This window comes from Mirounga leonina, unplaced genomic scaffold, assembly GCF_011800145.1.
Source record: "Mirounga leonina isolate KUSES-001 unplaced genomic scaffold, KU_Mleo_1.0 Mir_150, whole genome shotgun sequence".
Classification (NCBI taxonomy): Eukaryota; Metazoa; Chordata; class Mammalia; order Carnivora; family Phocidae; genus Mirounga; species Mirounga leonina.
In genome coordinates this window covers 25,698,235-25,710,812 of record NW_023270374.1, presented here as the reverse complement: position 1 = coordinate 25,710,812, position 12,578 = coordinate 25,698,235, and the positions used below count along the sequence as shown (strand labels likewise).

The 12,578-nt window shown below is 47.8% G+C and overlaps 1 protein-coding gene across 6 annotated transcripts in view; it reads right to left on the bottom strand.

Moving 5' to 3' along the window:
• ZNF341 (zinc finger protein 341) overlaps window positions 1–12,578 on the bottom strand; it is a 56,646-nt gene that overhangs the window by 15,800 nt on the left and 28,268 nt on the right. For all 6 annotated transcript variants that reach the window (XM_035006128.1, XM_035006129.1, XM_035006124.1 and 3 more), the window contains 5 exons: window positions 12,268–12,476; window positions 5,182–5,278; window positions 3,440–3,572; window positions 1,624–1,735; window positions 1,296–1,366 (listed from right to left, as the gene is read on the bottom strand). In XM_035006128.1, the coding sequence (XP_034862019.1) occupies window positions 1,296–1,366; window positions 1,624–1,735; window positions 3,440–3,572; window positions 5,182–5,278; window positions 12,268–12,476 (622 nt within the window). The remainder of the gene's footprint in view (window positions 1–1,295; window positions 1,367–1,623; window positions 1,736–3,439; window positions 3,573–5,181; window positions 5,279–12,267; window positions 12,477–12,578) is intronic.

Sequence of the window (12,578 nt, the reverse complement as noted above, 5' to 3'; positions counted from 1 at the left end):
TTCCCCTCACTTGCTCTATGAGCTCCAGCCTCCCACTCACCTTTGTCTTAAACACACCCCAGTCTCTTCCCTGCCTCAAGGCTTTGCACTTGCTCCCTCCTTCTGGAAGCTATTTCCTGGCTCTTCTTATCCCTCAGGTCAGGTCTCATGTTACCTCCTCTAGGAGGCCCCCCTTGATATCTGCCTCATATTTTTCTCTGTCCCATCACTCTGTTTATTCCTGTCTTTGTACTCTGCATACCTCGCAGTAATCTGTTCATTTTCAGTCTCTGCCACTAAATGCTAAGCTTCCCCAGGAAGGCAGGATGGGCTCTGCCCATCTGATTCCCCCATGTCACCCCCAGAGTCTGACATGTGATAGGTTCTCAATAGTCACTCACTGGTGCCTCTGTGTCTACCATGAAGTCAACTCCAGCCCATACTCAGACTGAGCCATGCTCCCCGCAACCTCCCTGGGATGAAGGCTCAGAGAGGGGCAGTGACTTGCACGAGGCAACGCAGCAGGACAGTGGTAGTGCTAAGAATCAAACTCAGGCCCTCTATCTTCAAGTCCTCAACTCTCTACTCTCCCAGTTTTCAAACTTCCTTTAGCCACTGAATCCTTTCTGTAAACCCGTGGTTTTTAACCAGGGGCAATTTCACCCTCCAGGAGACTTTTGGCTTGTCCTCTGGAGACATCGGTGGTTGTGTCCTAACTGTGGGGAAGATGCCACTGACATCTAGAGGGTAGAGGCCAGAGATATTGTAAAACATCCTACAATGCACAGGGCGGCTCCCATGACAAAGCATCAGCTACTGCAAAATATCAAGAGTTCCAAGAAACTGGGTTCTAGACCAAATGGTATGTGGAAAGCCAGCCAAGCTGCTCTGGGGACAGAGAAGTGCCATAGAGCCCCTGGGAAACTGAGGAGTGGAGTGGAGACCCTTGCTCCATGCACCAGCTGCCCTGCTCTGCTGAGGGTACCAAGGGACCTTCCTGGCTGTGTCCTGGACCCAGCTGGAATCTGATTTCCCTCCATGCCTGATCCACATCTCTATCACACTGGGCACCTCTCTGATTTACAGCTATCTCCTCTCAGGTCGGCTTCCCCCTCAGCCTGAGGGACTGTATCTGACTCACCTCTGTAGGACCGTGAGGACCCTAATGCAGACCTGGCTCATGGCTCACATGAGCAAAAGTCTGTTGGCTGGAATATACCAGGCAGTGATAACAAGCCTCATGGGATGTGTCTGCTCTTTCTAGGCGGTCTGGCCCAGGGATTCAGACCCTCCTGGTAGGTCCAGCAGTCACTTACCAGAGTGGGAGAGGATATGAGCCTTCAGCTTGTCTGGCCGGTTGAATTCTTTACTGCAGCCCGTGTGTGTCCTAGAACCCAAAACCACTGGTAAGGGGGAGCTCACCAGACTTGGACTCTCTTGCTGGTCTCTGTGCTAGTCCTGGGCATGAGGGACTCCCTGTCTATCCCAAAGGCCAGGCAAGGAAGCAGGGTGGGGAGTGAGGCAGGCAGGCAAGGCCCACAACAGGATAAAAGGAGAGAGGGCCTTCAGAACCTCAGCCCGGACAATTTTCTGTCCCACTGCTGGGTAAATCTGCCCCTCCCACTCATGCCAGTCTCTACTCACGAGAAGGGGCATTTATATTTCTTGAATGGCTCATGGATCAACATATGTCTCTTCAGTTTGTCTTTACGGTTGAATGCAGACTCGCACACAGAGCATTTGTAGGGCTTCTCACCTGTAGGAGGAGACACAGATGGGGGGCAGGGACCGAGAGTCCCATGAGATGGAGTCTGAATATGGGGTACACTAGAGGATAGCAGCCCCTCTAGGGAAGTGGCCTGGGAGAAAACAGCCTCTCCCATTCCTCAATTTATTTTTCCAAGAAGAGGGGGCTATTTCAGATAGGGCAGTCAGGAAAGGCCTTTCTGATGAGGCAAGAGGGGAGACCTGAGGTGGTTGGGGAAAGAGCCATGATGGAAAGTGGAGTGAGGTACCAGGAAAAAGGAAAAGTGGGGAGTGTGTGGTGAACAGTGAAGAGCAGTGGGGAGGCCAGTGTGGCTGGAACAGAGTGGGGACAGGAGAATGAGGCAGAAGGGGAGGTCAGCGAGACAGCCGGGCCCAACAGGAAGGGCCTGGAAGGCCTAGGTTTTTACTCGGAGCAAGATGAGAAGCCACCAGAGGTGCTGAGTGGAGCAGGGAGAGATCTGACTTAAGAGTTTCACGGGCGCGGGGCGCCTGGGTGGCTCAGTCGTTAAGCGTCTGCCTTTGGCTCAGGTCATGATCCCAGGGTCCTGGGATCGAGCCCCGCATAGGGCTCTCTGCTCTGCCGGGAGCCTGCTTCTCCCTCTCCCACTCCCCCTGCTTGTGTTCCCTCTCTCTCTGTGTCTCTCTCTGTCAAATAAATAAATAAAATCTTTAAAAAAAAAAAAAAAGAGTTTCATGGGCGCCTGGGTGGCTCAGTCCTTAAGTGTCTGCCTTCAGCTTAGGTCGTGATCCCAGCGTCCTGGGATCGAGCCCGCATTGGGCTCCCTGCTCCGCGGGAAGCCTGCTTCTCCCTCTCCCACTCCCCTGCTTGTGTTCCCTCTCTCACTGGGTCTCTCTCTGTCAAATAAATAAATAAAATCTTAAAAAAAAAAAGTGTCATGGGCTCCCTCTAGCTGCATGCAGAGAACAGACCGAAGGGGTGGGGGCGGGGGTGGAGGCGCAGGAAGTGGCCAAGTACAGATCATGTTAGGAAAGCGGAATCAGCAGCCTTTGCCAGTGGATTGACTGTGAGGTGTGAGGGGAAGGGAGTCAAGGACGAATCTAAGGAGGGCTGAGTGACGGGTGAATGGTTGTGGCATTTACTGAAATGGGGTCCACCACAGGGGAGAGGGGAATTACACCTCATCTAATGGAATTGTTACCACAAACTACGAGGTAAGTACTAGATGAGAAAACTGAAGGTCATGGTCTGCACCTAGTGAGCTAAGATGCCAGCCCAGCAGTGTGACACAGAGTCCACCTGAGTCGCCCCACATCGACTGCAGCAGAGCCTGGTGGGGACCAGGAGCCGGAGAAGAGCAGCTCCCACCTGACAGGGGCCAGGGGTCAGGGGTCACAACCTGTCCTGTGAAAAAGGGCTGTTATTGGGCTGTTTTTTATTTCCTGCCATTATTTCCTCCCTGTTCTCCCTCTGGAATGAATAAAGTACTTTTGAAAAATGCCAACCCAGTGATTAAGGAAATTCTGGTCCTTACAATGGAATGCTCTGCAGTCATTAAAAAGATTAGGGTCCATCTGTGTTTCTTGATCTGGAAAGACGCTCCTGGTCATACTGCTCGTGGGGAAAGAAAACTGTAGAACGGCTTAAGACAGTCCCCCTTTTGTTAGAAAAAACACAATCCTCATATTCCAAAACAGCCCTAGCCATAGGTGGTTGTATACCTTGTATACTCACCCGAGTGGATGTGAGCATGCAGTTTGAGGTAGTGCTCCCGCCGGAAGAACTTCTTGCACACCTGGCACTTGAACCTGCTACCACTGCCGTGCGTGGGCAGATGACGCCGCAGGTAGCGCTCGCAAGGAAACACCTGGCAGAAGAGAGGAGCTGGCTTAGGCCTGACTCACTAGCCCTCACCACCCCCTGAGCTTAAGGGGCCCCTCATTTCCCACACTTGCAGAAACAATTTCCTTTCTGCCCACCAGGGATCAGGGCCCAGCGTCAGGCTCCACCCTTAGAACCTCACAGCTCCCACGACTCACCCATAACGCATGCTCCGAGCTCCTGCCAGGCTGCTTTTTCTACCCAGAAGGCCTTTCTCTCTTAGCCTGACAAATTCCCACTTGGCCGTCAAGACCCAGCTCAGGTGTCCCTGCTTCTGTGAGGCCCTCTCTGACTCTCTAATGCCAAACAAGGCAACACAAACTCTGCCCTTGAATGTTCATATACGTTTTGTTTGTTTATTTATTATTTTTTTAAGTAAACTCTACCCCCAACGTGGGGTTCGAACTCACGACGCCGAGATCAAGAGTCGCATGCTCTCCCACCTGAGCCGGCCAGGTGCCCCTATTCATCTACGTTTTTAAAGTCACCATCTAACCCACTGAATTATATAACCTGTTGCTTATATGAGATCTCTACAAGGGCAGAGGAGCTTTCATTCACCAGCACAGGGCCTGGGTCCAAGGACTTACATGCAAAAGAATGAATGACAAAATGAATACAGAACTGAAGAACTGAATGAAAAGATAACAAAGAGCCAGGAAACACGGAAGCCGAAATCTCCTTCCTCTCTGGCCTTAAGAAAAGCATTCATTCATTTTTTCATTCATTTGTTACAGAGAAGTAGTTAGGGTTACAGACCCAACTACTTAGTAGCCCCACCATGTCCTAGCTGGGTGACCTTGCTGCACCTCAGTTTCCCCATCTGTAAAATGGGAACAGTAAAAGTATGCTTCCTAGAATTAAATGACTCAATTCAGATAAAATGCTGCGAACAGCATCTGGCATGTGGTTCTTGTTCAATTCATGATACCTTTTATTTGGAACACAAATTCCAAAGCCCCGAATTAGGCTATCTATATAATTAGAAACATCTACCATGAGGCTGAAGTGAAACCAGGGCTGTCCTGGAAAATCTGCCATGTAAGGCTGTGAGAAAATGAGTAGAATAAAGAAACCAGTTAATCACACCAAGGAGATGCAATCAGCAAAATCCAGAATTCAGGAAACTCCACCAGACCAATGGCCCAGTTTCTTCAACAAATAAATTAAAAGGGAAAGAAAGAAAAAGGAGCACTGGTGGGAACCTGTTGATGAACAGAAACTTTGGTTGTATAAACCAACTGGAGTGTGTGGACCTGATTCAAACAAACAGCGATGGCTTTCAGATTCATTGAAAAGAAGAACCCATAACAAGAAGGATAACAGCAGGTCAGGAAGCTGGAGGCCACTGTTCAGATGCTGGGCCTGGGCCCAGGAGAGGCCTCACCCCGTATCGGCGCAGCCTGGCCTGGCCTGGCCCAGCAGCAGCCGCAGGATGGACACATGTGCTACCTAGCGGCTCAGATGGCAGGGCTCTTACTCTTCAAAGGTGAAGTGTCGTCTATGGAGACAAGCCCAGGAGAGTGTGAGGTGTTTGCTCTACCATCTCTCACCCCCTATGGTTGCCCCAGCCGGGAAAGGGCAGAGGTACCCACCTTCTGGCAGTGAGGGCAGGGGAAGTTGTGAGTGGCGGTCTGCAGGTGGTGCTCCAGGGCCTCGGGAGTAGAGTATTTGTTGACACATTTGACACACCTATATGGGAAGGAGCAGGAGAGGTGACTGAGCAGTGTGGGGAGGCTGGACTGGCCCAGCCATTCTCCTCCCCCAGGGCCAACACTGCGAGGCAAAATTCTATGTTTAATTCATTCTTTTCCTTTAAAAAAAAATTTTTTTTTTAAAGTAGGCTCCACACCCAATGTGGAGATTGAACTCATGACCCTGAGATCAAAAGTCACATGCTCTACTGACTGAGCCAGCCCGGTGCCCCAGAGGGAGTATCTTTGATGAAAAAAAAAAAAAAAAGAAAGAAAAGAAAATCAGACCATGTCACATCCTTGCTTAAAAGCCCCCACCTTGGCCTACAAGGCTCTAGTGGCTTGACCACTCCTACCTCTCAGACTTCATCTTTCTCCACGGCCCTCCCCGCTCTGCTCCAGCCACCTTGGCCTCCTTAATATACCTTGAACACACCAAACTCTCCTATCTCAGGGCCTTTGTACCTGCTGTTCCTGCTACCTGGAACACTCTTCCTCAAGTATTCCCTTGGGCAGCACCTTTTTTTTTTTTTTTAAGATTTTATTTATTTATTTGAGAGAGAGAATGAGAGACAGAGAGCACTAGAGGGAAGAGGGCAGAAGGGGGAAGCAGACCCCCTGCTGAGCAGGGAGCCCGATGCGGGACTCGATCCCGGGACTCCAGGATCATGACCTGAGCCGAAGGCAGTTGCTTAACCGACTGAGCCACCCAGGCGCCCTGGGCAGCACCTTCTTATCTTTCAGGTCTCACCTCAAATGAGGTGAGATGTCTTCCTTGAGCACCCTGTCTCAAGTTGTCCCCTATGGCCCACCCCTGGGCACTCCCTACCACATCACCCAGTTTTGTTTTCTTCTTAGCACTTACTATCTATAATTATTATTTATGTATTTGCTTACTTGATTTGATCTGTCTTTTTCACCAGCAATTGGACTCTGGAGGCAGGGACAATATCTGTCCTGTTCATAACCTGATTTGAGCACCAGTGACAATCTGTTATGTGAAAGAATCAGACAGGCAAGCATCCAGGCTTGGCACCTTCTTGTTTCTGACCCTCAGTTTCCTCACCCACAAAACGGGGTAGGAATCCCAAATGGACATGCCCCTTGTTCATTCTTAAGATTGTCACAAGAGTCAAAGGACACAAGTGTGCCAAACAGCTCATAAATCACAAAGCATTATAGACGGGGTCTCCACTCTTAACATCACTGGCTGACAAGCCTTCAAACAGTAGTTTCAGGTCACAAGCCACTCTGAAGAAAAGATCCCTCCAGTCTCCCGACCATAAAAACATTTGCTAGCAAATGGGCCCATTTATGATGAGGTTCCAGTGAGGAATGCCACAGGTAGGTGGGAATTCAAGCCAAAAATAGAAACATGGGCCCTGACATCTGTACACCACGGCCACCAGGGGAAACGCACAGGCAGCCTGCACCTGTGGTAGGCCCAGCAGAACCCCCTCAGACCACACTCTGAAAACCACAGGCTAAATGCCTCCAGATGACAAGAAAGAAAGAGCAGGTCAGGTGGGAGTGGAGCTAGCGGGGGGACAGAGACCTTGCAAGCTGGTGAGGTAGGAGAGGGCAAGGAATCCACAGGCTTCAGCAGTGAGGAGACACTGATTTCTGTGGGAGGTAGCTTAGCCAGAACCATTAAAATTAAAACTTCCTGCCAGAAATTTCACCCTGTCACCCAAGGTAACATCCTCAGCATGGGGGCAAACCAATGTCATGTGCCTGCCGATATGACGTGCTGAGGACAGAACGTTACTTTGTGATATTTCCTGCCAAGCATGCCAATCCCGCATCTAACCTGAGGTCAAATCACACAAACCCAAATTGAGGACATTCTACAAAATAACCGGCCTATACTCTTCAAAAACACCATGGTCATGAAAGACAAAGACCGAATGAGCAGCTGTTCCAGCTTAAAGGGAATAAAGAGACACAATCTAAAGTAACCTGTGATCCTGGCTTGGATCCCAGGCCAGAAAAAACATTTACTTTGTCTATACAGGATGTTACTGAAACAACTGGAAATTTCTGATAAGGTCTGCAGATTAGGAAACAGAACTGTATTGATTTAACTTTCTGATTTTGATAACTACACAGTGCTTCTGTAAGAGGTTGTCCTTATTTCCAGAAACTATACACTAAAGACAAAGGGTGAAAGAGCATCACATCAGCAAATTATCCTCAAATAGCTCAGAATATAATAAAGCCAATGTGGTGAAAAGTTAACATTTGGAAAATCTAGGTGAAGGATATATATGGGAATCCTTTGTACTACTCTTATATTTTTTCTGGAAGTCTGAAATTACATCAAAATAAGTTCTTGAAAGTGACTGAGGTATGGGGAAGGGGCTCGGAGTAGGTGGGGAAATCCTTTTCACTCATGCCCTTTTTTAATAATTAAATATTGTACTGTATACACATAATTATTTTTTTTAAAGATTTTATTTATTTATTTGACAGAGAGAGACAGCGAGAGCAGGAACACAAGCAGGGGGAGTGGGAGAGGGAGAAGCAGGCTTCCCGCTGAGCAGGGAGCCCGATGTGGGACTCGATCCCAGGACCCTGGGATCATGACCTGAGCCGAAGGTAGACGCTTAACGACTGAGCCACCCAGGCGCCCCACATAATTATTTTTTGAAGTAGGTAATCAATCTTTTTAAAAGCCCTCTTGAGGGCTCCTGGGTGGCTCAGTTGGTTAAGCGACTGCCTTCGGCTCAGGTCATGATCCTGGAGTCCCGGGATCGAGTCCTGCATCGGGCTCCCTGCTCGGCAGGGAGTCTGCTTCTCCCTCTGACCCTCCTCCCTCTCATGCTCTCTGTCTCTCATTCTCTCTGTCTCAAATGAATAAATAAAATCTTTAATAAATAAATAAATAAAAGCCCTCTTGATTTAAAATTTTTATTATTGCCTTTTTTTTTTAGTAATCTCTACACCCAATGTGGGGCTCGAACTCACAACCCTGAGATCAAGAGTTGCACGCTTTTCCGACTGAGCCAGCCAGATGCCCCTCCCGCATTGATCTCTGACCTGCAAAATCACTTCTAGGAACTTATTTATAAGTGAGCAAAGATGTATGTCCAAAGTTGTTCTCTGTAGTGTTGTATGTAATGATGAGAAACTAGAAATAACCTGACTATCCTGCAATCAAGGACCAGTTACATAAATGTGGCATGTACAATGGAATGGTAAGCAGCCACTGAAAAGGCTGGGGCAGGTCTGTTTGTACTGAGATGCAAAGATGTCCATATTACAGTTGCAAGTGATAATGCACACCACGTGTACAGAGTGATCCCATTAAGTTTCAGTCAGTTTGTTGGAAGTTGTGGGACATGAAGATGGCGTGATGAATTTTCACCAAAGTCAGTAACTGTGTTTGGGATGTAGGCTGTGGTAGTTATATCTATAAACATGCTTATTACGGACATAGACCAAATAACATGTACCAAGAGGTTAATAGGGATTATTTTTTGTTTGCAGGGTTTTGGTTTTTGTGCGATTTAAAAAAAATTTTTTTCTCGGGGCTGCCGCCGGGGTGGCTCAGTCGGTTAAGTGTCTGCCTTTGGCTCAGGTCATGATCCCAGGGTCCTGGGATCAAGCCCCGCATTGGGCTCCCTGCTCAGCTGGGAGTCTGTTCCTCCCTCTCCCTCTGCACCCCTCACCAGTCGTGCTCTCTCTCACTCGCTCTATCAAATAAAATCTTTAAAAAATATTTTTTTCTCTGCATTGAACTTAGGAACTTTTGTAATCAGGAAAAAATCAATAAATCTTATTTTTAAAAGGAAAAAGTAAATATATAGCATATATAGAGTGGCATGCATAAAATTCACTTGAAGGGTTTGGGGTTTGGGGAGGCAGCATAGACAGGCCAAGGCAATGTGGTCCAAAGGGAGCAGCGCAGATAGACCAATGGGGCCTGGACGCCTGAAAATAGGATGAAGGCCCTATACCTGCTCAAACATTACTGTGAGAGAGAAATAAATTCTCATTTTTTTTTTTAAAGATTTATTTATTTGAGAGAGAGAGAATGAGAGAGAGCACATGAGAGTGGGGAGGGTCAGAGGGAGAAGCAGACTCCCTGCCGAGCAGGGAGCCCGATGCGGGACTCGATCCCAGGACTCCAGGATCATGACCTGAGCCGAAGGCAGTCGCTTAACCAACTGAGCCACCCAGGCGCCCAATTCTCACTCATTTATGCCACTATTATTTGGAGCCTCTATTGCTCGCAGCCAAACCTATATCTAAATTGTACAAATAATAATTGCAGCAATAACATTTATTGAGCACCTACGATGTTCCAGGTATCATGTTCAAGAGCCTCATAGTTGTTTTACCTGATCCTCATAAATAATCCAATATGGTAGGCACTATAGTTATCCCCATTTCAAAGATGTGGACACTGAGGCCCAGAGTGGCCAGATACCTTGCCAAGGTCATCTCCTGGGCTTGTAGTCAAGCTGGGATTTGAGCACAGGCAGGTGGCTCCTTATCATTACTCAAGATAGCATTCCACCCTTGGGTCATCCAGATGGTGGCCTGCCTCCTCGGGTCTTACCTTTGGGCCAGGAGATCCAATGGCTACAAAGGGTTACTGGCACTGTAACCCTCACACGAGAACCTAGGAGAAGAGACTGACTGTAGACACAGGGCCATCAGCATTGGGCTCAACCCCTAGCCTACAAATTCCAAGACCAGAGCTGTGAGGCTTCCAAGGTTCCAGACAAGAATTTGAATCTCAGCTCTGTGCTGACACTGTTACTGATGAGGGCACTTCTCCTCTTTGAGCCTCAGTGTCCTCATCTTCAAAATGGGGAGAACGTCAGTGTCATGGACTGAACCGTGTCCCTCCAAACTTCGTATGTTGAAGCACTGACCCTCAATGTGATGGTATTTACAGATTTACAGATGGGACCTTTGGTGGGGGTCTGTGTGTGTATGATTAGGTTTAGATGAAATCATGAGGGTGGGGTCCTCATGATGACAAAGTGCCCTTATAAAAAGAGATCATGGGGCGCCTGGGTGGCTCAGTCATTAGGCGTCTGCCTTCGGCTCAGGTCATGATCCAGGGTCCTGGGATCGAGCCCCACATCGGGCTCCCTGCTCCGCGGGGAGCCTGCTTCTCCTCTCCCACTCCCCCTGCTTGTGTTCCCTCTCTCGCTGTGTCTCTGTCAAATAAATAAATAAAATCTTTAAAAATAAATAAATAAATAAATAAAAAGAGATCATGTGTCTGTGGCATTTTGTTATAGCTGGAGCTAATACAACTACCTACCTCCCAGGATTGCAGGGATCAATGTCCCTGAGTCAGAACTTGGCACATAGTAGGTGCTCCCTTCCTTTTACTTGGCATCTCACTCCAGAAAGCCACATAGTCTCAGGAACTCACAAATAATCCACAAATCCATAAGGCAAAAGCAAAATAAAATGCCCCCTGACTACAAATGGGAATTATCCATCACTAACCAGAAATTTCCACCCCTTGACTGGCCAAAGTTTTGCCTTGTTTTCCTGCCTCTCTGGCTCCACTTCCCAACCTCCTCCAGGACAAGCTGCCCTACACCCATTTAAGTCCCAGTCCCCCTGCCAATTTCTCAAAGCTTTTGTGATTTCTACAGGCCCTTCTTACCCTTACCCTGAACCTACTTTCTCCTCTAGGCCACATCTAAACATCCTCTCCCACTTCCACTCTACACAGTGATCATTCTAAACCACTTGCTATTTCATTTTATATCTCTATGCTTGCTGTTCCTTCTGCTAGGAATGCACTCTACCCTACCTACTTGGCCAACTCCTATTCATCCTTCAAAACCCAGTTCAGATATCACTGCTTCAAGGACACCTTCCCTGCCCTACGTCCCACTGTGGTACTCGTATACCTTTTATCTACGTATACATTAGCATTTTATCACAATACGTGTAAGCGTATTTACACACTTGTCTCCCTAAGAAGCCTGTGCATTCTAAACTCAGGGTCTGTTGTTACTTATCTCTGAAGCCCAGAAGCGTCACCCAGGAATTACGCCTCATTAACAGAGGTTATTGGAGAAATCCCTACCGACACAAGTTTGTACAGAGAAGCAAAACCATTCCAACACGAAAATACTAAGAACTGGGAGCAGTCCCCTGACAAATACCCTTCCTTGCTTATCACTAATACCTATCCCCACGCACTATATGCTAGCCTTTGTGAGGCAGCTGCTCCAGACGACTTTGGGTGAATGCACAGCAATTTGGCTGCAGGGCAAAAATGTGGGATTTCACAGTTATGAAAGTGATACTGGGCACCTGCAGATAACCCATCGACTAAGAAGGGTATGGAAGGGGGACCAGGAAACAACCAAGTAAGAGAAACTCAATGAGGATCGGTCACGGGACTGATAGCTCAATGAGAACGATTTGAAGACTCAAGGATTAAAAGCCTGTGACAAAACTGAGGGAGCCTTTTTTCATTTCTGCCAAAAGGATGCTCTCTATGACTACAATGGAAGACTAAAGCACTGTAAAGGATTGGCGGAAAAACTACCCCAAAGAAAATCTACACTTGGTTCATTCCTTGTTCATTCTAAGGATCAGCCTATAGCTTCAACTTTAACCTGAATTTTATAGATTATAAAACAAATGAATCTTATTTTTATGATTTTTGCTTTCCAGTATGTGCTTGTTCATTCTGTTTTCATTCTAAGAATCGGTGTACCATTCTGACTGTAACCTAAATTTTGTAGATCATCAGACAAAATTATATTTTCATAGCATTTTTAGTTTAGGAAAAAAAAATCTGTTTTCCACTATGAATGAAAAAATATTGGTTTCCCTTTTTTTTTCCAGATTATTTTTTAGGATAAATGTCTACCAAACTGAAGAATGATATAAGGAGGGCCAGCACCTTCTCCCCCAGGTCCTTAGCAGTCAGAACGAGCAAGGCTGCAGAGCCCTGGGGTCCCAGCAGGGAGGGGGAGGGGGCAGGGAGAGGGCACATACTTGTAGACCGCGCTGTCCTTCTTGGGGCTTTGCTGCGGCAGGAGGCTGTGGGAGTACTGGTGCACGCCCAGGTCATAGAGCGAGGGGAAGTCCTTGCCACAGAGATGGCAGCGATAGCTCAACTCCTCCTGGTGGCTCTTGATGTGCTCCAGAAATGTGTCGAGCTTTGGGAACGTCTGCGCACAGCTTTTCACCACACACTTGTAAACCTGGAGGGAAGCCACAGACCAGGTGAGGGGAGGCAGACTGTTCCCCTGCTCCCCTGCTCCTGGAGCTCTGTTTTATTTTGACGAGACAGCCCTCTCTTCTCA